This window comes from Melanostigma gelatinosum (genome assembly GCF_949748355.1).
Source record: "Melanostigma gelatinosum genome assembly, chromosome: 10".
Taxonomy (NCBI): domain Eukaryota; kingdom Metazoa; phylum Chordata; class Actinopteri; order Perciformes; family Zoarcidae; genus Melanostigma; species Melanostigma gelatinosum.
In genome coordinates, this window is record NC_136643.1 from 1,464,189 (window position 1) to 1,488,495 (window position 24,307).

The 24,307-nt window shown below is 44.3% G+C and overlaps 1 protein-coding gene across 2 annotated transcripts; it reads right to left on the reverse strand.

Moving 5' to 3' along the window:
* Positions 1-1,147: 1,147 nt before the first annotated feature.
* On the reverse strand, positions 1,148-16,263 carry LOC306783168 (uncharacterized protein). 2 transcript variants are annotated; one of them, XM_079276707.1, is made up of 8 exons: positions 16,166-16,263; positions 15,400-15,504; positions 15,134-15,254; positions 5,544-5,713; positions 4,799-4,956; positions 3,718-3,871; positions 2,808-2,944; positions 1,148-2,320 (listed from the first exon to the last, which is right to left on the reverse strand). In XM_079276707.1, the coding sequence occupies exons 2-8, from the start codon at positions 15,446-15,448 to the stop codon at positions 1,541-1,543; spliced, it is 1,569 nt and encodes a 522-aa protein (XP_079132833.1). In that variant the 5' UTR covers positions 15,449-15,504; positions 16,166-16,263; the 3' UTR covers positions 1,148-1,540. The 2 variants fall into 2 exon arrangements, with proteins under 2 accessions (XP_079132833.1, XP_079132832.1); XM_079276706.1 differs by having other exon boundaries at positions 3,718-3,874.
* Between the last annotated feature and the right edge of the window lie 8,044 nt (positions 16,264-24,307).

Here is a 24,307-nt window from a genome sequence, read left to right on the forward strand (position 1 = left end):
CATATCCTCAGAAGTCGGTCAGGGCCTGCACAAGGGCTTAGCACCACTGTCTCACCAAAAGATGCATGGGAGCTCTTTATCACCGATGATATAATACAAGAGGTGATGAAGTGCACAAACTTGGAAGGACGGAGAGTAGCAACAGCTAGAGGAAAAGAATGGAAAAATGTCACCAAAGATGAATTCATGGCCTTCATTGGATTGACCCTGCTTGCAGGAAGTGAGAAGAACTGGGATGTATCAGTCCGTGAGCTGTTTGGGAGTCCTCTACATAATCCCATGTACAAGGCCACTATGGCTATTGGAAGATTTGAAGACATTCGCCGTACCTTGCGCTTCGATGATAAGAGGACCAGAGCCTTCCGACTGGAAACAGACCATATGGCAGCCTTCCGCTATGTATGGGACCTGTTCCTGGTCAACTGCAGACAGCGATTCATCCCCAGTGATTGTGTCACTGTGGACGAACAGCTTGTGCCATTCAGGGGTAGGTGCAAGTTTCTACAGTACATGCCAAGCAAGCCCGCCAAGTACGGCCTAAAGATCTTCTGGGTTTGTGGTGGCCCATGGTGCTGTGGTACAACATAATTGCCACCTTGAATGCCTACACCTTTTTCACAGCTCAGCACCCAGAATTCAAGAGCGGCATCACCAATGCACGACGGCTCTTCCTCAAAGAGCTGTCAAAGGAGCTTGTCACACCACACATGAGGAGTCGACTGGAAGGCTGCCCGCAACTGCAAACCCCGATTATTGAAGCAATGGAAAGGTGTGGGGTGACAAAAGCCACAGCCCAGCCACAGGAAAGAAGCAGACAGGGCCAACCAAAGAGAAAGAGGTGTCAGATCTGCCCAAGTAACAAAGATCGCAAAGTCAACAATAGGTGTGGGAAATGCAATGTACCTGTGTGCAATGATCACAGCCAGAAACAGGTAGTTTGTCTGAACTGCATACAGTGATGAGACAAGAAGGCAAAACAGGGAAAAGAGAGAGGAACTGGCAATGACTGGACAGTTACACACATACACACACACACAATGGATGTTCACATTTTTCTATTGCTGTTCTGGGTAATTTTCTTTTTCAAAATGTTAAAAGGTGAAAAATAAAGATATTTCAAACATGAAATCATTCTTGTGTGGTCCTAAATAAAATAAAAAATATTATACAAGTGATTATTCTGAACCAAAATGACAAAAATGGCATAAAAACACATTTTTTCTAATATGGGTCATTTTTGACCCACTTATGGAAGAGTGTAGGGTCCAGTCACTCGTGCATCTAAGGGTTAAGATAGAAACGGGTCATTTTAAGAACTACAGGGGGCTGCTGTGGTGTAGTTGTGGGAGACATGTATTGATGTGTGTCCTTGTATTTCCTTAAGAATAGGAAAATAGACCGCTGTTAAATAAACCACCGTAACTACAGTCACATATTTCAGACTTTTGGTCTGGACTTTTTTTTCTCAATTAAGAAGGAATATACTTGCAAGGCTGTTACAATGATAGTCATACACACAGTAACGCATCAGAGCAACATTTCATGTGTGTCCCATATATCCGGAAAATTCCTCTTCTTCCTCCTCCTCCTCCTCTTCCTCCTCCTCCTCCTCCTCCTGTGTTTCTTCATGCTGTGTCTCACCATCACAGGTACTGAGACAGCCAGACGAAGTGTTCATGCGTCTGGCTTCATACCCACCCTCACTAAAGTCTTCTTCTGTAGGTAGGGTTAATGCCAATGTTGTCCGATCGTCCGTGTGGCTCAGAGTCCGTTTTGAGTTTGTGGGCAGTAGAGGCTCCAGATCGGACAGGCAGTCCGTGAGAGATTCTCTCGTATTCTGCTCTTCTCCCTCGTCCCTTTTCAGTGCAGCGAGGGTGACTGAGAACAGATCGATATTGCACACCTCTTCCTCCTCCTCCTCCTCCTTCACTTGACCTGTGCCTGGTCCTTCCGGCATGAAAGAAACCTCTGTTCCTTCAGCTTTGGCCTCGTTTTGATCAAGCCCCCCGTGTCTAATCTCAACCTCAACCTCTGTGTCCTGTACTTCCGCCTTCACTGTCGAACTCCCGGAGCCCCCTGACACAGCCCCCTTGCTGTTCCCTAACACATCAACAGAGTCCTGGCAGGAACTTTCACCTGAGGAAATCTCTGCGTCTCTGTCCATGTAGACGTTTTCCCCTTCCTCCTCTTCATCCTCCGCATCTGAGTCAGTGTCCCTGGTGGCAGCTTGTGGATTGTTGTGCTTCCTCTGTTTCTCTATGGAGATGTTGTCAGGCACCGTCCTCTCTGGTGTGAGGGTGTGGCCTTGGCTCAGCACCTCCTAGAGAAGCAAAGAGGGAACAAAGAAATAGAGACAGAGGAGGGAGAAGAAGTTGGAATATGACAGTGTAATCAATTGAACTCTAAGATGCACCATCCCTGCTACAGTAGGGTCTCATCTAATCTACAACACCACATGATGGAACAGGAGGCAGCACATGTTCAGTGTGAAATTAGAAGGCTAAATTGAAGCTACAATATCTCCGAAACAGCAGTGAACAGGAAGTTGGACTTACTCTTTGGTATTTAGTGTCAATGCATGAAGGATTGTTAGTTTCAGAAAATTACAGAAATTGTTGCTCACAGCCTGTCTGATGCTGTTTGACAATCCAACAATCACGTCGTTTGAAGCACACGGACTTCAAAGTCCAGTTAAATGTTGTGTTGATCGCCATTGAGATCTTAAGATGTTTAAAGGAATAGTTTTACATTCTGAATTCTAAATCCGTACAAAAAACAAAATGTCAAATCAAGACAGACAAACTCACGTTTATTACATCGAGTACTCTGGGCAGAGCTGCCTTCAGTTTACAAAGGAATCCAGTGTAGAAGAGGCAAAACATGATGCTCATTAGAGCACCGAGGACAGCCAGAAGAGCAGCAACTGCACCTAAAAAAACAGGGTCTGCAGACACACACACATGTGCACGCACACACACACACGCACACACACACACGCACGCACACACACGCACACACACATACACACCGAAGTTTTAGTGCCTCGCTCTTTGCTGGACCACGCACCAAAAAGTGTGCCCAAAGTAATTTTTGACTCACTTATGGCATTACGGTTATATTTAACTCCAGATGGTTTTGCAGACTTACATCCATGATCTGAAACTGCTTATCCATCTCAGGGTCCCAGCTGACACTATATATAATGGATATTTTCTATATTTCATATTCATGTTTGTTGTCTATGTTTCAAAACTCCAAGGCAAATTCCTTTTATGTGAAAACTACTTTGCAATAAACTGGATTCTGATTCACTGTGCTGCCAAATGATACCACACGTTATGAGGCATGGAAACACTGGGACCACATGCCGCGCTCCATGCCGCGCCACATGGCGCGCCCCATGCCGTGCCACATGGCGAGCCCCATGCCGCGCCCCATGCCGCGCCCCATGCCGCGCCACATGGCGCACCACATGCCCGCGCCCCATGCCGCCACATGCCGCGCCACATGCCGCCCCATGCCGCGCCACATGCCGCGCCACATGCCGCGCCACATGCCACGCCACATGCCGCCCCATGCCGCGCCACATGCCGCGCCACATGCCGCGCCACATGCCGCGCCACATGCCGCGCCCCATGCCGCGCCACATGCCGTGTTAAATGCCGCGCTACATGCCGTGCTTCTATTTGAAAATACAGCTATGAAAGTTCAGCTCACCTCGGCTTGGTTCCACAACGCTAGTGAAGGTGCAATTCCAAGCGGATGGCACAGTGTTCTTGTTGGTATTGCTCATTATGTCCACCCGTACACAGTACTCCGTGTCAATCTGTAGGTTGTTCACGGTGTAGCTGTTGTTTCTTGTGATGGCGGACTGCTGCAGGTAAAGTATGAAGAACAAAGTTAAATGATTTCCATGTGAGCCTCGTCCGTGACCCCAGCACTCTGTACACTAACCTATCAAGGGATGCGGTGACAGTATTGGGTTTAAAGCTCGGTTTCACCCTTGGCACTTATTTTATCTTTCCTAGCAGTCAGACAACATCTATGGGATCATGAAAATACCTTTGATGACATGAGCCGCCAGCAAAAGTAAAGTTTTGACTTTTGCCTTAACGTTAGCACGGGGAATTCTACGTGACTGAATCACTGAGTAACGCACAGATACCCTAATGGCACCATTTCCATTTCCAGAGAAGAGATTGCAGTTTTCTACTTCTAGTTGTTTTTGTCTGAGGCAGAAATGATCACAGTTAAACCCACAAGGCCAGAGGAATACGTGACTTGGATCTACTTTAGGTAATACAATGTAGACAGACTTGTCAAAGCAGGAATGGCTGCATTCCATTTTGGTGAGCCTGTACCAGGACTCTGGCGTTGTCCATGCTCTGACGTGGTTTACTGGGACACTAACTGGAATAGGGTTTTTAGTTACACCTGTGCTTCCAGAGAGTATGTGCAGTATTCAGGGCAGCAAACACACTGAGAAAAAATACAGTAAAAAACAATAAATAAAACATGATGTGATCATGAGATGAATCAAATTTAGAAGGTAGTCCAATATTGTATAATATCAAATTTGCTGTAATTCCTTGCCACCGTCTACTAAGGTTAGACTCAACCAATGAGACGGTCTGTCCTTCTGTAGCAGCTCTGCCTCAGGAAACTATTTGGTGAACTGGTTGTGTCTATATTAGAGGAATTAAAGTAAATGTAAGACTTCATGACAAGATTGTCCCCATACACAGTAGAGTTCATGGAAAGAAATAAGTTTGACAAAGGTGCAATATGCATGTCTTACCTCTGCTCCTTTATGTTTCCTCCAGAAGACTTTGAACTGAACAGTGGCGGAGAACATCTTCGTATCGTTGAATCCTCGACCAGCTTCAGGGAGCGACATGTTGATATGGATGCAGTTGCCGCATCCAGCCAGAGAGACCTTTGGAGGACCTATTATGGCTTGTTAGAAAAAAGAAAGCACATTCTTTTTAAATGAAAGTCAGAGAGCGTGTGAGGTGAAATGAAATCTGAACTTGTACATCTCAAGTGTGTGACATGTTCACCGGCACTCAGCTGATGGCATTCAGTGATAACACAGGGGATCACATCACATTTCATTTCTATTCATCTCACAGTGGTTGAGATGTTTCAAACACTACCACCCTTGCAGAAGACGGTGTAGCGAGGTGACGGCATCAAAAGAGCGCACAATCAAACCTCACACTACCGTGAAGAAACATGACGGTCACACGCATCATGGACAACATGCTTCATGTGCTATGTCTGCTTCCCTTGCACATTTTCAACCTCAGTCAAGACTAAAAGCCCTTTTACTCATTTTTTAACATGGATGGAAACACATTGATTGAGTGATCATTGCAGCCTCAGTTATTAACAGCTTAGCTCAAGCTGCTACGAAAGGTAAAATGATCAACCTCCCGAATAGAATCAATAAGACTGAGTCTCTTAGCGACAAATAATAATATAATCTGTCATTGGTGAATCCAAGGCATCAAACATGCAACTCAAGAGTCATGTTGACGTACTGTCTGTGAAAGGTGTGAATGTGACTGGGTCGGATTCTTCAGACAGGGTCTGGTTGTAGGACGCCCGGACAGTCAGGGAGTACTGTCTGAATGGGAGTCTGAATGAAAGCCTCCGATTCAATGATGTCGTCGTAAAGTTTGGTCGATGTTTCTTTGTCCTCCCGCTCACCCTGCACAGAGAAAAACAGCTCAAACATTTGACTTCATGCTTCCGGTGCTCTTATTATGGCGGGATCATTTCTTTTGTTCAGTTGAGTGTCACACTGTCACATACTCAATAGTAGAGTTTGATTATGGCTCAACACAGATATATCAGTGATTAACAAGAAACTGCAGTTTAGAAATGTTGAAAGTAACATTTAAATAGTTTGTACACCAGAGAGCACCGACTAGTTTATTGTTCAACTGAAAGCCAGCACAGGTGGGTGTAGTTTTAATAGCAGCCACGCTGCAGACATTCAGCACGAGTACAGGCTGAACACAAACACTGTTAATCCACGTAAGATCACAGACACTGTTAAAACTGTTCTGGTGAGTCTGAGATGGTCAGTTTAAATGTATCAACGCAAGACAAGTTTATTTGTTCAAAGTTCAAAGTTCAACAACAAGGTAATTCAAAGTGCTTCACATAAAACCATTAAAAGCAAAACACAAGGCAAAAGAAAAGGAGATTTAAAAACAATTAAGAACATTCATTAAAACATTAAAGAAACAGTGCAAGAAATAAAATTCAGTAGTAAAATGCAGAAATGCAGGAAATTGATTAATATATGAATTGAATGTGGTTCAATTAAAGGCAGCAGCAAACAGAAAAGTCTTCAATCTTGATTTAAATGAGCTGAGGGTCTCAGCAGACCTGCAGCTTTCTGGGACTTTGTTCCAGATATGTGGAGCAGAAAAACTGAACGCTGCTTCTCCATGTTTAGTTCTGACTCTGGGAACAGATAGTAGACCGGTCCCAGACGACCTGAGGGGTCGGGATGGTTCATAAGGTAGCAGCAGATCGGAGATGTATTTTGGCCCTAAACCATTCAGTGCTTTGTAAACCAACAGCAGGATTTTAAAGTCAATTCTTTGTTGGACAGGAAGCCAGTGCAAAGACCTCAGAACTGGAGTGATGTGATCCACCCTCCTGGTCTTAGTGAGGACTCGAGCTGCAGCGTTCTGAATCAGCTGCAGCTTTCTGACGGACTTTTTACAGAGACCTGTAAACACACCGTTACAGTAGTCCAGTCTGCTGAAGATAAATGCGTGGACAAGTTTTACACATCCTGTTGAGACATAAGTCCTCTAATCCTTGATATATTCTTCAGGTGATAATAGGCTGATTTTGTAATTGTCTTGATATGGCTGTTCAGGTTGAGGTCTGAATCCATAACTACACCTAGATTTCTGGCTTGGTTTGTGGGTTTTAACATCAGTGACTGCAGCTGAGCGGTGATTTTCAATTGTTCGTCCTTGGTACCAAAAACAATTACTTCTGTTTTATCTTTGTTTAATTGAAGAGAATTCTGGCACATCCAGTTGTTGGTTTGTTCAATGCAGTTACCCAGCCCTGGATGGGATTATAGTCCCCTGGTGACATAGTTATGTAGATTTCAGGTGTGAGTACACTCAGTTACAGCGGATGACTGGAGGCACACCTACTGTAGCTGAAGCAATGACGTCTATTACAGCAGTAATTACCTTCCCCGAGGCTGTGATGCTCACCTGTTGGTTTAGAGAGGCTGTAGTTTGAGCTGCTGTTGAATCGTATTGCATTGAAAGAACTACTGAGATGACTTTCTAATAGTTAGTCTACCCATATATGATAAATGGGGCGACTGGTTACTCAGCATAATATTGCCTACTGGATGGTGATTCAGTCTTTATTTACCTATGATATAGTTTAAAACTAAAATAGTTTGGTGATAAATAATGTTTCTTTGGATTTTGAGTTGAATAAATGTTATCCCTAGATTTGATATAGGCCAAGCTATGAGCATGCTATCTGTAGCCTAACGCTAACTGTGCAGCTGATCACAACCCTGAACTAAACTCGAACTCATCTGAAAGCCTCTTTGTCTTTCACTCCAAACCTGGAAACAGGCCTTCAGCACAACCTCTTTTTATTGGACCATTATTTTATCACTTTTGAATTATTACCAACAGACTACGCGTCATGAGGCAAACTTCTTTATTTATTTAATTCAAAGACATGTGTCCATATAACGGAGGACTCCTGTGCTAACTTTAGTCCCTCCCAAGTTGATCATGTCGTGAGTCGATATTGCTGCTGGCTCACTGCGAAGGACACTCAACGCTAATGCCAGAGCAGCTCATTACTCATCATTAACAGAGAAAATAAGAACAAGCCCAGGTTTCTCTTCAGCACTGTAGCCAGGCTGACTGAGTATTCATAGACCCTCAAACATACTGATGATCCTCAGATACAAGAACCTTAGAAGCAGCTTTATAACCTGATATATATTTAGACTGATAGACTACAATTCATTAAATCAACAGAGATTTATAAATAACTGTTTGAATTTCTAAATTTGAAATGTTATTTTTGTACAAAATTCAAATAAAAAAGTTTTTTGTATTTTTATTTAAATATTTTCTTGAATTAAACTTTATCTTGGGGCATTTGTCGTTTTAATTATGTATTATAATCTGCGTTAGGAAGTCAAACAGGTCATCTCGTATATCTGTTTTATATTGTGTGAAACATCTCCTACAAACAACTATATATTATATGGTATATATTAGAATAAAACACGAGACGCTACTGTTGCTAAACAAAGAGTGTGCACCCTGCTAACCCTAACCACTGCAGATTATAAGAGCCGATACTGAAACAGCCTCTTGAATGAAATGAAACATGCGGCACCTCTCAGTTATTAAAACATGTCTGCTTTAAGAAGCAGCTGTGCAGACGGACACTAAGAATCACTCATTTATAGAGTGACGCAGACGGATTTGGGCCCACGGACTTTTCCGCTTCAACTCCAGTGTTTAATTGAAATAAAGTATTTATGTGTATTTTTAATTGAGATCAATCTCAAAATGAATGAATCTCACCCACTGCTCTGTGCGCTCCATTGCTGTGGTTATGGTGCAAACTGACAGAGGTTTTTTGTGGGATCTTACAAAACTATTGAACATGTTCACAAATCTTTTTATTTTGTTTTCTCAACCTTCAATTGTTTTTTTCTTTTCTTTCAGTAGTTGAGTCTTACACCGCCCAAACAAATAACAATGCATCAAAATCAATGTTACTGCTGATATTCCAGAATGTGATAAAGCCCCAGAATGCCTCCACACAGGGCTGAGCACAGGGCTATTAATGCGATGCAATCTGCAGGCTCACTCAATCACACGGCTCCTCGAACTTGTGTATTCAGTTCTGTGACTGCAGGCAAACACAATCCATGGAAATGTCAACCTTCACAGTGACCGTCAGAAGCAAAGATCAGATCACCTGAAATACACACAAAGAAACACTCACATCCCGTCACAATATCTTTTTATAAGAGTGGTTGAGCTATCAGTTCCTTAAAAGCCATGAGCCGGCCTCTCTGTGGTCACAGCTCCACTGCACCCACACGACATGCCTTGGAAACAAACCCCACTGAGACACAGCGCCTCAGCTAGCGCCACAGAAAGCGTGAGAGACAAAGGTCCCTGCAGTCAGTTCTTCCATCAGAGAAGACGCTAGAGGAACCAGAGCGTCTCACACTGATGAAGACATGACCACATGAAGCGGATAAGAATGATATATCATGACTTATTCACAGCCATATCAATCAAATATATTAAGAATTCAGGATCATTTAATTCTTTATGTATTTTCATTAATACTGGCTATTTTCCTTATGAATATAAATAATATATACAACATGTCCAAACATTTTTACTCAATCTGAACTGGCGGTGCTGTAAACTCCTGGTCCTGATGTAATTGATACAGTTCAGGACAACAGACATGACATGTTCAGTAGGGGTGTAACGCTTGTAAACTCACGGTTGGGTACGATACAGTGGAGCCACGGTTCAGTACGTCTCGGTACAGTAGAAAACTATGAATGCAGAGAAATGGACTTGATTTTAAAATATATGTATTCATTACAACTATCATCATGAAGTTATTCTTTGACTTTGAACAATGATGGAACTATACCTGAGTGACTCATCTTCTGGGGTGTCTTCTTAGCAACACATAAGCATAAAAAACAGAAACTGCTCCTTAATGTGATGTAGTATTGTTACTTACATCTTGCAAAAGAGATTTTCATCTCAATGGGACTACCTGCTTAAATAAAGGTTTAAAAAAAATAAATAAATAAAAGTTTTATTTTTTTTTATTCAAACGTGTTCGGTTCGTCATGCGTACCGAACCGTGAGCCTCGTACCGAACACTTCAATACGAATACGCGTACCGTTACACCCCTAGTGTTCATATTTCAGCATGTGCTGCACGCTGCCTGTTGGTGTGTAATGCACAACAACTGCTGGATCTGCATTTCCCTCCTCTAACGTTCTGTGTACCATCCGGCTATGTTGGCCGTCACAGACGGTCTGTTCCACGGTAAACCCGCCCACTCAACCGCTCAGACGCTGTTTGTTCCTCTCGTCTCCCTGGTACTGTTCTCAGTCTTTAGTCGAGTGATGACGCTTGAGATTTTATTCTTTTAAAACAGTAACTTTTTCCTTGCATATCAGGCAAGTAGCATTTCCAGTAAACTCCACAAACAAATACTGCAATGTCCATCTATCTTGAAACTGTCTGTTCATCATCCGCTGTCCTCTTTGGTTTGGAAAGAGACACCTTTGTTGTTCGCAGCCAAACAACTGATGAAGCCCCGTAACCTGCTCTCTTCTTATCCACAACTGACCGCTCATGTGCGGTCACCTTTGAGCCAAACTAAATACCTTTTTTATTTAAATTGTATGTTCAGGGGTAGTTAAATTGATATGAAACAACTAGAAAAAGGAGGGGAGGGGGCCGGCAGTTTGAGACCCATGGCCTAGTGGTTTAGACTTCTAACCATTAACCACAACGTCCTCCAATTTACTAAGAACATTTGATGCATGTTGGCTCCATCTCTCGTAGCTTTCACTTCCTGTCGTCTCTCTACTGTCTATAGGCCTGTAAGGTATGGGGGGGGGGGGGGGGGTGCTGAGGTATATCTGGCGTCATTTCGATTGAAATATCAGATAATCTGACCGAGAGGGGGATGTCGATGATGAAGAGGAGTGGGCTGAGTACGTAACCTTGGGGAATACCTTGTGTGACTCTGGATGGTAAATGGACTTGTATTTGTATAGCACCTCTCTCGTCCTCTGATCACTCCGACCATTACATGTCACATCATTCACCCTGTAGCACACCACCTGCCCATCGGGACCCGAAACTAATTCATCCACCAACAGGAGCCATTTGGAGTTCAGCAGCTGGCCCAAGGACCCTTTTGAACAGATTGAAAGAAGTCCAGCGCTACGAACACTGAGGTCTGAGAGCGCCAACACGCTGCCAAAAGAAATCCAATTGAGCAAGAAACAAGGACAGTCAGACAACAAGCCTGCAGTTTAGCCAGAGATTAGCTTCTTTATTAAGAGCAGGTATCGGACATGGGTTTACTTTTACACAAACGCCAGCCTAAACAGGTGGGTTTTGAGCTGTTTTTTAAAAGTATCCACAGTATCTGCGAGGCGCAGAGTTGCAGGCAGAGCATTCCAGAGCCTCGGGGCCACTGCCTCAAAGGCTCGGTCACCACGGGGCCACTGCCTCAAAGGCTCGGTCACCACGGGGCCACTGCCTCAAAGGCTCGGTCACCACGGCTCTTACATCGTGTGCGTGGGACAGAAGACCTAGAGCGTTTGACCTGAGAGTGCGGGCGGGTGAATAGGGGCGAAGTAGATCAGCTACATAAGCCGGAGCCTGACCGTGAAGTGCTCTGTAAGTGATGGTGAGAATGTTGAAGTGTATCCGAGATGCTACAGGAAGCCAGTGGAGAGATCGGAGTACGGGGGTGATGTGAGACCGTCGATTTGTCCTGGTGAGTAATCTGGCGGCAGCATTTTGGATGACCTGCAGTCGGTTAAGAGCAGATACACTGAGTGATGTGAAAAGTGAGTTGCAGTAGTCAATGTGTGAAGAGATAAATGTGTGTATGATCATCTCTAAATCAGGTGTTGCTACTACAGATCTCAGTTTACTGATATTTCTTAGATGGAAGAAACATGACCTGGACAGCTGCTTAACATGAGGGTCAAATGACATGGAGCGATCAAAGAAAATCCCAAGATTGCGCAGGTTGCAATGGGCAGCAGAGGAGAGAGGACTAATAATCTGCCTGATCATGGGGACAAACTCCTCTGGAGCAATAACTAGCAACTAGCAATAACATGAAGCTTCTGTACCAGCTGAACACCAGACAGGTTAGCTAGCTGCATGACGTCATGCTAATAACTTAGTTAGCTTTTTAAAACAACGGGGACGGACAGTTAGGGAGTGAGGGATGAGGAGGTAAGGAGACATGAGAACACCAGGGTAGGGAGTGAGGGATGAGGAGGTAAGGAGACATGAGAACACCAGGGTAGGGAGTGAGGGATGAGGAGGTAAGGAGACATGAGAACACCAGGGTAGGGAGTGAGGGATGAGGAGGTAAGGAGACATGAGAACACCAGGGTAGGGAGTGAAGGATGAGGAGGTAAGGAGACATGAGAACACCAGGGTAGGGAGTGAGGGATGAGGAGGTAAGGAAACATGAGAACACCAGGGTAGGGAGTGAGGGATGAGGAGGTAAGGAGACATGAGAACACCAGGGTAGGGAGTGAGGGATGAGGAGGTAAGGAGACATGACAACACCAGGGTAGGGAGTGAGGGATGAGGAGGTAAGGAAACATGAGAACACCAGGGTAGGGAGTGAGGGATGAGGAGGTAAGGAAACATGAGAACACCAGGGTAGGGAATGAGGGATGAGGAGGTAAGGAAACATGAGAACACCAGGGTAAGGAGTGAGGGATGAGGAGGTAAGGAGACATGAGAACACCAGGGTAGGGAGTGAGGGATGAGGAGGTAAGGAGACATGAGAACACCAGGGTAGGGAGTGAGGGATGAGGCGGTAAGGAGACATGAGAACACCAGGGTAGGGAGTGAGGGATGAGGCGGTAAGGAGACATGAGAACACCAGGGTAGGGAGTGAGGGATGAGGAGGTAAGGAAACATGAGAACACCAGGGTAGGGAGTGAGGGATGAGGAGGTAAGGAAACATGAGAACACCAGGGTAGGGAGTGAGGGATGAGGAGGTAAGGAAACATGAGAACACCAGGGTAGGGAGTGAGGGATGAGGAGGTAAGGAAACATGAGAACACCAGGGTAGGGAGTGAGGGATGAGGAGGTAAGGAAACATGAGAACACCAGGGTAGGGAGTGAGGGATGAGGAGGTAAGGAAACATGAGAACACCAGGGTAGGGAGTGAGGGATGAGGAGGTAAGGAAACATGAGAACACCAGGGTAGGGAGTGAGGGATGAGGAGGTAAGGAAACATGAGAACACCAGGGTAGGGAGTGAGGGATGAGGAGGTAAGGAGACATGAGAACACCAGGGTAGGGAGTGAGGGATGAGGAGGTAAGGAAACATGAGAACACCAGGGTAGGGAGTGAGGGATGAAGAGGTAAGGAGACATGAGAACACCAGGGTAGGGAGTGAGGGATGAGGAGGTAAGGAAACATGAGAACACCAGGGTAGGGAGTGAGGGATGAGGAGGTAAGGAAACATGAGAACACCAGGGTAGGTAGTGAGGGCTGAGGAGGTAAGGAAACATGAGAACACCAGGACACACATGGAGAACTCTGTCAAGCTACATGTTAGACAAAGTGAACATCTTTTCTTCTACATAGTTGTCCTCAGTCTCATCTGCTTAACTTGGTCATGGAGGCATCAACATGTAATAGAGATGTTAAATTAACAGTGAAAACTCATCATAGCTTAATTTAACATCAGTATTCATAATTACACTTCATGTTTACTTCTCCTGATCTTTACCTCCTATAACAAGGTCCATAGGGGCATCTCAATCAATGAACATGTTATATTATATTATATAAGTGTTATTTACTGATTGTTTTCATGTTGGAATACATGTTAAATATTTAACTGCCAAGTAATAATGCGTGTTTGATACTTTAATTTTTTTGCATGAAATCATACTGGGATGTTTGCTGAAATTGACAGGATGGCCCTAGAACATGTTCCACCAGCCGCCACTACAGTTTAGGTAATCATTTTACTGTCCACTTACAGGTTTATTGATATCATCACATTCCTTATGTTTTAACAGCTCATAGCTCCCCCAAGGAACCCTGCAGGCAGACCTCTCTCAATAGCTCTAAAGCAATGAGCCAACACACTAAAGTTGGCCACATAGTGGCATGAAGCACACTAACAAGATGTTCTTGCTTGGCCCATAGCTTAACTTTCCATCAATCTTTCCTCCACAACCCTTTGTAAAGCGCTTATGAGACCCTGATACCTAACAGGCCAATGCACAGGGCACGCACCAAAACCTCCTCGGTGGAAGTAATCCCAAACATCATTTCATGTCTTAGATTTAGTCTGAAAATATGCAAAACACATGTAAAGAACTGAAGTTATGACGCACACAACACAACTGTATCTCCCTTTCTCAGTCGCACCACAACACAGATGAGTAGATGGAGAGTATACTGTGAACCGATCGTAGTCTCGGAAAATAATAGCTGCTCGGTCTATGTTTCTGTGTAATTATTCAATAATAGTTTCTAAACTGATACCACAACAAGGCTTCTGCTTCTGTTTTAATTCCATAAAACGTGTTTTTCACTGAACACAATGAAAGAGACTTCCGTATGACACGAGGGAGTAAATGATCCAATGAATCAACTTTAGCTCTGAAAATCAACACAATGTAGCCTTTAATGTCAACGGGTTAAAGGAGAATGCAGCGGAATCTCCCAGTGGCTGAAAGGGAGGAGTGTTTACAAAAATAAGTTTCATACATTTTGAAAATTGTGGCACACGTTTGACAGTTTTGTGGAGAACTATGATGTACTTGTAACCTGTACGTTCAGTACAGGTTATCTGAGGACGTAGAAGGGCCTGAGTGATACATTTGTGTATTTTAAGCTGCGCCTTCATATTCCCCATCTTTATGTTATGTTTATTTATTGTATTATTGATATTATTCTTTTGTGTTGGTTAATTAGCATATTTTATTTATTATATTGTTGTCCATGATTTGCCTTGATCATTCTTTCTGACAATGACAATAAAAATATGTTTCAATAAAAAAATAAGCCAAACTTTACACACAAGCAACTGTACGAAGACTTTGCCTGAATAAAAGGACAAGCGTCTTGTTTGTGAGTAACATTTGAATTTGGCCAGACCTTCCATCAATATCACCAAAGAACACTGTTGAGGTTCGATAACCATCCCACTCAAACCAGTGAGTGTAAGAGAAGTACAGGATACAGTCTGATAGGATGTGTCCTCCGACCCAAACAGGAAGTGCATCAGGGCATGAGGGAGAACATGAGAGCAGGCAGCAGGATGGTGAACATACCTCTTGGTGACCTGGTACCGGGCTCCTGCTGGGGTGCCAGGGCCCGGATCCCAGTGCAGGACATGCTGGAAGTTGACTGAGCTGATGTTGAGATTGACCGGAGCAGGAATGTAGCTGAGCACTGTGAACAGGTGAACACGTGATGCAGTGTGACTCACACACAGCTGATGACGGAACAAGGTGCAGACACACGCCCCACACGGAGAATGTATCTCAGGTGTTGCTGCTGTGAAATGTAGTTATCTGAGTGGACTTGGTTTACTCACCGGGATCAAGAAGTAAAGTGAGATAAAGCACGAGAGGCCACCCGTCCATCCTGTCTCACACAGCAGCAGACTGCGGCGTGTCCTCCGGAGAGCGCATGATCGGTGCTGTTCAACCCAGACAACATGTCCCTTATGTCCGCTATGAAGCACTCACACACACCGCTGGACCTTCTTTATTGTATGATATACCCACATGTCTCTCTCTTCACTGTCTCATCTTTTACTCATTATACAACAGACGTTATGGACGTTCTGTTAAAGCGCATTGGAGTCATTACAGAAGGTTCATGAATAATAGTCCGCGAACTGTCCAATGAGCTCATGTACTTATTGACCGTCACTTCTCTAGAGACCTGCCATAACTGATACACCAATATTTCACAACAAAGGAGTATTAACGTGATATGAAATACAGAACACAGATGAGCACTTTTCTGACGGAGTTCATGCTTGTTGCTCTGGACAGCTGATGTTCTGCACTAATAATGATTTTACTACATACCATTACAGTAACGACAGCCTCGCGCGGCTGGTTCTGAATGTTTAACTTGTAAAGTTACAGAAGTGTTCGTCAACAACTAGCATAAAACACACACACACACACACACACACACACACACACACACACACACACACACACACACACACACACACACACACACACACACACACACACACACACACACACACACACACACACACACACACACACACACACACACACACACACATCCTCTGTCATGATATCGAGTGTTCAGTGACTTACCAACACACACCGCTGGTGAGAGTCGTTTCAATGTCCGAGAAGCAAAAGCGATAGACTCGGAGAGCAGCCCGTACAGTCGCGCTTGTTTCCGGCTGCTGACGCTCTGCACCAGGGACTCTCCGGAGCGCAGATAGCGCGCGAGCAGCTCCGCCCAAAGGGCGCGGCCTGTCCCCGGAGGGGGCGTGGCCAAGAGGCCGCATCTCGGGTGAGAGTGTTGTGAACATAATGTGGATGAATAAATAAAGACTGGGTTGTATTCCAGAGTGTATTGATATTTGCTTCAGCAGCCAGTTCTCTCGAGTTTGTTGATGAGACAGCGAAAGGTCCCGAAAGTTATTTTCCTCCAGACTAGTCGGTCTGTAAAATGCCATTTGACTGTCAGAATGTTTGGAAGGTACGTGGGGCTGGTGTTTACTTTGATGACTATGGAACGCAAGAAACGGTCATAAACTGTGTTCACGTTCACTTCTGCCATCTGAGTTATAAACAGTCTCCTCGCGTGACACAGACACAGGACACTGACTCTCAGTGGGGCGTCTCCGCTGTGAACTGTCTCTGTGTCTGTCCGATTTCACGATTCTGTACCTCCTCGAGGCAACAGGAAGTTTACCGTTCTCCTCGCTCCGGAGCCGTCATTTTAAAGCGACATCAATTAAATATGACGTATGGCACAGCTGCATACATGGGAATAAAGAGGAGAGGCTTTGCTACACAAGAGTCAAACTGTAACTAGATCCAAACAATTACAAATGATTATGAATGAGATTTTAAACGCACCTATGTTATCTTCTCAAACTCTTAAGTTCTTGCCTAAATGGACTTGGTCTTTTCCCCCTAAAATCACAAAGGCTAACTTAACCATGACTGTAAACACATGCAGTGTTGATTTTCCATGATACCAACTCTGTCATGTTTTAATGAATGCTTACATTTTAATTTATGAAGGTCAAAAGCAATAATGAGGGTAGAGGGTGGAAATGAAATATGAGATACCAACGATATATATTTATGACTCGGTGTATTGGGTTGATGTAGGGGAAACCCTCACAGGAGTTCCCCTATAGTGGGTATCTGCATGGTCATGACTGAACCCCTTCATTACCTTCTGCCTACTGTATCTCTATTATTATTAAATGCTGCCAAATGTTCTATTTGTTGTGCATGAGGTGTGACAAATATACGTTTCAATCTTTCCATTCCCCTATTTCATAGATATGTTCCTCCTTGTGTTTCTTCTTCCTATAAATGCTTTTCTAGTTATCTTATATTATCCCTCAGCAGCAGCTCAGTGTAGTTGTCATTTTACAAAATCGAAAATGATTTTATTCGATGGCAACACATTTCGCAGACGTGGTGCGACTGCACGAGTGCACTTACCAAATGCCACTCTGTCTTCCAGGCTGAGCCAGTGTCTTTCACTGGCTCAGAGGCCACTAGAGGGCGTCCAAAGTAAAGGTTCCGTGGCTTTCTGCAAAGCCATCACATGAGCTATTCATCTACGAAGTCTATGAGAAGTCACTGGATACATTGACATCCTCATTCTTCTGGGATAACACAAATCCACGAATACTTAACAGCATCTTACAGCCCAATCATTTGCAAGTCATTTAGCATTCATTAACAACGCCAGTCTTGCTTTTTATGTGTCATTTTATGCCATGTAGTCTTTCTGTAATGTGAATGTGTGAATATGCTCTGCTCAGAGCAAGTGACGGACTATAAAAAGAGAGAAAGACTACTAATGGCCGATGGGCCAGGAGGTGGATGGTCAAACAACATCGGCCTTTAAATGAACCAGCAGACCGGTTTTCGAGAACGTTGTTATCTAAAGTGTCGTTGAGTTATTTTAGAATTACATTAGTGATGTTTGTCATGTGTTTTCCGTATTAATGTTACGTTGTTTAAGTTTTACTTAATTTACGTACTTATTTTGAGCCCAACTCAGTGGTTTTGTTGCCTAAACCCAGTGGCGGGCCGTGTATTTTATACCTGGGTCTTCACTGCTGTCCTGCAGCTGAAACACCACGTAATAACCACATGATGGCGCCACAGCTACGGTTATTATTTGTTTCTAGGGCTGTAACAATATACGCAGTGGCGGCTGGTGGAACATGTTCTAGGGCCATCCTGTCAATTTCAGCAAACATCCCAGTATGATTTAATGCAAAAAAAATGTAAGTATCAAACACGCATTATTACTTGGCAGTTAAATATTTAACATTTATTCCAACACGAAAACAATCAGTAAATAACACTTATATAATATAATATAACATGTTCATTTATTGAGATGCCCCTATGGACCTTGTTATAGGAGGTAAAGATCAGGAGAAGTAAACATGAAGTGTAATTATGAATACTGATGTTAAATTAAGCTATGATGAGTTTCACTGTTAATTTAACATCTCTATTACATGTTGATGCCTCCATGACCAAGTTAAGCAGATGAGACTGAGGACAGCTATGTAGAAGAAAAGATGTTCACTTTGTCTAATATGTAGCTTGACAGAGTTCTCATGTGTGTCCTGGTGTTCTCATGTTTCCTTACCTCCTCATCCCTCACTCCCTACCCTGGTGTTCTCATGTTTCCTTACCTCCTCATCCCTCACTCCCTACCCTGGTGTTCTCATGTCTCCTTACCTCCTCATCCCTCACTCCCTACCCTGGTGTTCTCATGTTTCCTTACCTCCTCATCCCTCACTCCCTACCCTGGTGTTCTCATGTTTCCTTACCTCCTCATCCCTCACTCCCTCCCTACCCTGGTGTTCTCATGTTTCCTTACCTCCTCATCCCTCACTCCCTACCCTGGTGTTCTCATGTTTCCTTACCTCCTCATCCCTCACTCCCTACCCTGGTGTTCTCATGTTTCCTTACCTCCTCAGCCCTCACTCCCTACCCTGGTGTTCTCATGTCTCCTTACCTCCTCATCCCTCACTCCCTACCCTGGTGTTCTCATGTCTCCTTACCTCCTCATCCCTCACTCCCTACCCTGGTGTTCTCATGTTTCCTTACCTCCTCATCCCTCACTCCCTACCTTGGTGTTCTCATGTCTCCTTACCTCCTCATCCCTCACTCCCTACCCTGGTGTTCTCATGTCTCCTTACCTCCTCATCCCTCACTCCCTACCCTGGTGTTCTCATGTCTCCTTACCTCCTCATCCCTCACTCCCTACCCTGGTGTTCTCATGTTTCCTTACCTCCTCATCCCTCACTCCCTACCTTGGTGTTCTCATGTCTCCTTACCTCCTCATCCCTCACTCCCTACCCTGGTGTTCTCATGTCTCCTTACCTCCTCATCCCTCACTCCCTACCCTGGTGTTCTCATGTCTCCTTACCTCCTCATCCCTCACTCCCTACCCTGGTGTTCTCATGTTTCCTTACCTCCTCATCCCTCACTCCCTACCTTGGTGTTCTCATGTCTCCTTACCTCCTCATCCCTCACTCCCTACCCTGGTGTTCTCATGTCTCCTTACCTCCTCATCCCTCACTCCCTACCCTGGTGTTCTCATGTTTCCTTACCTCCTCATCCCTCACTCCCTACCCTGGTGTTCTCATGTTTCCTTACCTCCTCATCCCTCACTCCCTACCCTGGTGTTCTCATGTTTCCTTACCTCCTCATCCCTCACTCCTGTAACTGTCCGTGCTGGATGCGTCCCCGTTGTTTTAAAAAGCGAAATAAATGATTAGCATGACGTCATGCAGCTAGCTAACATGTCTGGTGTTCAGCTAGTACAGAAGCTTCATGTACTGCTTCCCTTTCCCGCGAGTCTGCTGTCTGATTGTGAGGTCAGGCTGATCTGATATCAGCTCTTTGGCTGCAGAATCTCCTCAAAGTTCTCCTCTCAAACGGGTCTTGGAGGAGGAGTGCTCGCCTGTAGAGACTTCTCCTGACAAGAACGCGCAGCGAGGGGGGTCTGATCGTTCTGGCCCCAAGCTGAATCTATTTGAGGGCGCTGATTGGCTAAATTGTATGTCACTCATTTATATCTTGAATCAGCAATTGGCTAAACTGCTTCATAGCCCCGCCTCTTTTGGGCCTAAACGATCAGGCCCCCCAAGCTGTGCGTTCTCAGAGTGTCATGCACACAGACAGAGAGCACGAGCAGGAAAAGCATATATTTTGCGCAGATATCATATTTTACACACATTACTGGGTACATTCCATAGTTCAAACACACAAATATTGACAATTTGTATAATTTATGATTATTATAATTTTCTTTTTTTTCTTTTTGTTTGTGTGGCTCATGGTGGGGCCATGCCCCATGGCCCTCTATTGACCAGCCGCCACTGAATATACGTATTCGTATTAAACCGTTCGGTACGAGGCTTACGAACCGAACAATATGTTTGAATAATACTAGTGCATTTGGAAAATGCAGAAGCTTAAATTGTAGGAAATATAATGTTTTCTGTGCTCATGTAGGAGACAACGGTCTGTGTGACCTCTGAACCGGAACAAAAAACAGCTGGGGCTCCGCAAGTGTTCTGGGTGGCTACGCTAACTAGCTTAACGGGAAAACAGCAGCAGCAACACACATTCTGCTACACACTCAAGGGCCATTCAGATATTAGATGTAAAAAAACAAACGCAGTTGACTGAAACTCCATCCTCCTTTCTTTGTTGACTAAGAGTTTAATCCTGTTAAATCCCAACTCACAAATCCGCTTCTCCTCCTTCAGCCTTTGAGTGTTAAAAAACAAAGCTAGGTAAAAAAAACAATAATTTACACCAAGCAAAATGCTAAAAATGTCATAATTTCTTCCATATCTTTCAATTTGAACTCTTAATACTCCGACTAAGCCTCTGCTGGCAAGTTTCGTTTCACAATAGTCATGTGCTCGCCCACTGACCAATCACAGCGCACGCTGCACCTCACTGCAGTGCTGCGCCTAAAAACTGAGCTACATGTAATGCTGACGTACTTGTAGGCCAGCTAGCAGCTCTGACACGTCAAAGAATACGCCCAACATGTCAAACTAAAGATCTGATTGGTTGAAGACTATGACAATCAACAACATCGTCTCCATTCACTTAAAGTGCACATGGATGCACTTGTGAGTCTGCAGGCCTCTGGCTCTGTTCTACCTAGAGACACAGAAGTGAGATCTGATTGGATAAAAGCTCTACTTAAAACAAGCTGCACTGGAAGCAGAGCAACTGAGGAAGACAGTAGCTGTGCAATGAGAACATAAGATAATGGGAAATATTTTTATAAATTATAATACATGTAGTGTATTTAAGAAAAATTATTAAATTATAAAATAGATTTCTTTGTGCTTCTGTTTAGGCCAGCAGAGAAGGCTTTGAAGGCCCTGACGGCCCACCACTGCCTAAACCCAAATTGCTGCCATTTCACAGTAACAACATGGTGTAAGATGACCCCAAAATACTTGAACTCCCTCGCTTGGGGCTATGACTCACTCCCAACCCGGATCCATTCATACACTGATGACAGGGCCACCATGCCACCATCAGGACTAACATTCACACACCGTAGGCATAGCTACGGGAGCAATTTGGGGTTAAGTGTCTTGCCTAAGGACACATGGACATGCGACCGTCCAAGATAAGTGCTGGAGGTCCCCCGTCTGATCAAGCTGACAGAACCTAACTGAGTGGGCATAGCCTGGGGATCCGGTCCATGAAAATCACAACAGGCAACCCTGGAATGCATTGACTGAAATTCTTCTGTGTCACTTCCAAAGCCAATTTGTTATTCACACACCTTGCAAACTAGAGAGGTACCTGCTGTTGGCCTCCGATGAGGCACTGACCAGGCCTGTTGGAAGAGGTTGGAATGAGAATGTGTGAAGAATTACTTTGCAGCACTGCGGGATTCTTTGCAACGGGAGCTTTAGCAACGAAGATGGAGACAAGCTGAAAAAAGAAAGGAGAATCTCACGTCGGCCACAATGGACAAAACCAGTTTATAAAAAGCTTTTATTATTATTATCTCAGACTATACACAAGGGCAAAGTTAGTGGACAAAAGAAACACTCCACATCGTCTTTTCATAATAATCCAAATTATATACAAATCAAACCTTTGCAGCAATTTCCAAATACTTTTCCTGAAACACTACATGATTCAGCAATGAGCTACATGCAATGTGGACAGATCATCTAAAGGCACATTTACATTTGATTAAGTGCATTCCCTAATGCAAGTACTTAAGGTGCTGTTATGAAGATCCAGGGAGAACCAGAGAAAGAAAGGGAAGCTGAAGCTCTCACCCCAGAGAGTGATGTCAACCCACAGAACCAGTGATCTCATTTCAACCCATTCTTTGGCAGAATCTTGCAGGCGTTTTCAGCCTGCGTGATGTGCGCCAACAGGAGCTTTAGCACAAAGTCTCTCAGCCTGCTGTTACCATGGTGTCTGAAAAGCATCAGCAGACATAGTCTGTGTACCGACAGTAGACCGAGGGAGGCATGCAACCACTATGGGAGCAGTGTAACGTCTGCTGTGGACGGGGGCAGCAGTAAACCGTATTTTAGCCACCTAAAAGTAAGACCCAGCTATATAAGTGTATAGTATATATCAAATATTTTCCGGCGTCAGTCCAGTTCCCCTTCAGAAAGGTGGTTTGACTGCAAGATGAAGCAGTGATACTATAGATAGCGTAAATGGATATTTCTTCCTCCCTGTCCACAGCACTATACTGCTGAGCTCTAGTGGCTCTACGCCGGCCTTCTCCTCCGCTGCCTGCCATCTACAGTAGTAGTCGTAGCCTACACTGACTCTGGATAACGACCTCATGCAACACCATTTCATGACATCCGGACTATCGCTTGGGTGGAGGTGTGTACCGTAATCACCCAGTTTACCAGATGGGAGTGACGGAAAGGTGAATTTGTGTTTGCACAGAACGCTCGGTGAGAGCACCGATGTTCTGGTTGGTGAACCCAGTCTATTCCTGTGCTGAATTCTGAGTGTGGATGTCGGCTTAAAGGCAACCAAAAGGTGTATGGAAGGCGGTTCAGTACAAACTCTTTTACATATACGGAGCAAACTAACTCAGCATGATCTGTACAGTTAATAATAATACACCCTGTTGCACAATTCAACAAAGAAAGAGCCACCGTTAAGTATTGCTTCAGAAAGGGGTATGGGTGTTCTTCAGAACTCCCACGCCCAGGCACCACAGTCATCCTCCTGTTTCCACATCCATGTGTTGGGAACACTGCAGGAAAGTGCATTCAGCGCCAGCATGCAGCAGTCTGTCATTGCACCTTTCTGCAAACGTTGAATGTCAGCGTTTCTGCATTTGATCAGAGCAAGTGATGTAAAACACGTAACGTTGTATACCGAGCAACCGTTACTGACAGTTTCCTGGTATAATGACGTTATTAAAGGTTAAGTGGTATAATAAAGAGTACAACAAGGTGGTGGATGTCTCAAACACACGACTTTCAGACCAGGAGACTGTTTTGACTCTCTCATGTGTTTCTGACTCTCACCGCTTTCATAATGTCTTTGTCAGCAGCTCGCAGCTGTTCAGTAGAAGACTTGATTCACCCGACCGTTACCTGCCCAGCAGCAAACAGCTGACAGTTACAGACTAGCTGCTGAGCATACGGAGCATTTAGCAGCTAAAGACACATTTCTCTTAACCAGAGCTGAAAGGAGCGTGAATATAGGACTTACATGTGCCATGTTGACAAAGAATATATAAAACTAGAATCGCAGGTCTTAAGTGCTGCAGTAGACAGCAATGAAAGACACGAGAAAATGAGAGAATCCATCGAGTGACAGGAGCAGGCAGAGCCCGGCCGGCCCGGAGGAGACCAAGAAGGACTTCACAGTCATCCTTCAGATACTCATGGGAGATTTCAAATATGCAAAATATGCTTTTCAACAATCTAAAGTGGCATTTGTCTGACTCATTACGCAAACCACATTTTGATAATGAATTTCCTTAACAATACATAAAGTTGTTTCTTCTGGTTGGGAGTAACTGAGCATGTTACGGAGTCCTGCTCTCTTTCTCTGTACCGTTCCAACCTTTTGGGATTCATAAAACAGTTTTAAAAACAAGATTTAGATGAATTCAAAAATGCATAGTAGAGGAAAGCGATGGGGTTCTAGATGAGTATTCCTTTGTTTCAATACAACTGCAACTGTGATGGATAAATGAAC

Bases quoted from the DNA above. Each gene is read 5' to 3' on its own strand.
- LOC306783168 (XM_079276706.1), bottom strand. From the start codon at position 15,448: ATGGACGGGTGGCCTCTCGTGCTTTATCTCACTTTACTTCTTGATCCC. The intron at 5,714-15,133 runs GTATGTTCACCA...TTCTCTGTGCAG, and splicing joins CGGTACCAGGTCACCAAGAG to GGTGAGCGGGAGGACAAAGA. The intron at 3,875-4,798 runs GTAAGACATGCA...CTTTACCTGCAG, and splicing joins GGAAACATAAAGGAGCAGAG to CAGTCCGCCATCACAAGAAA.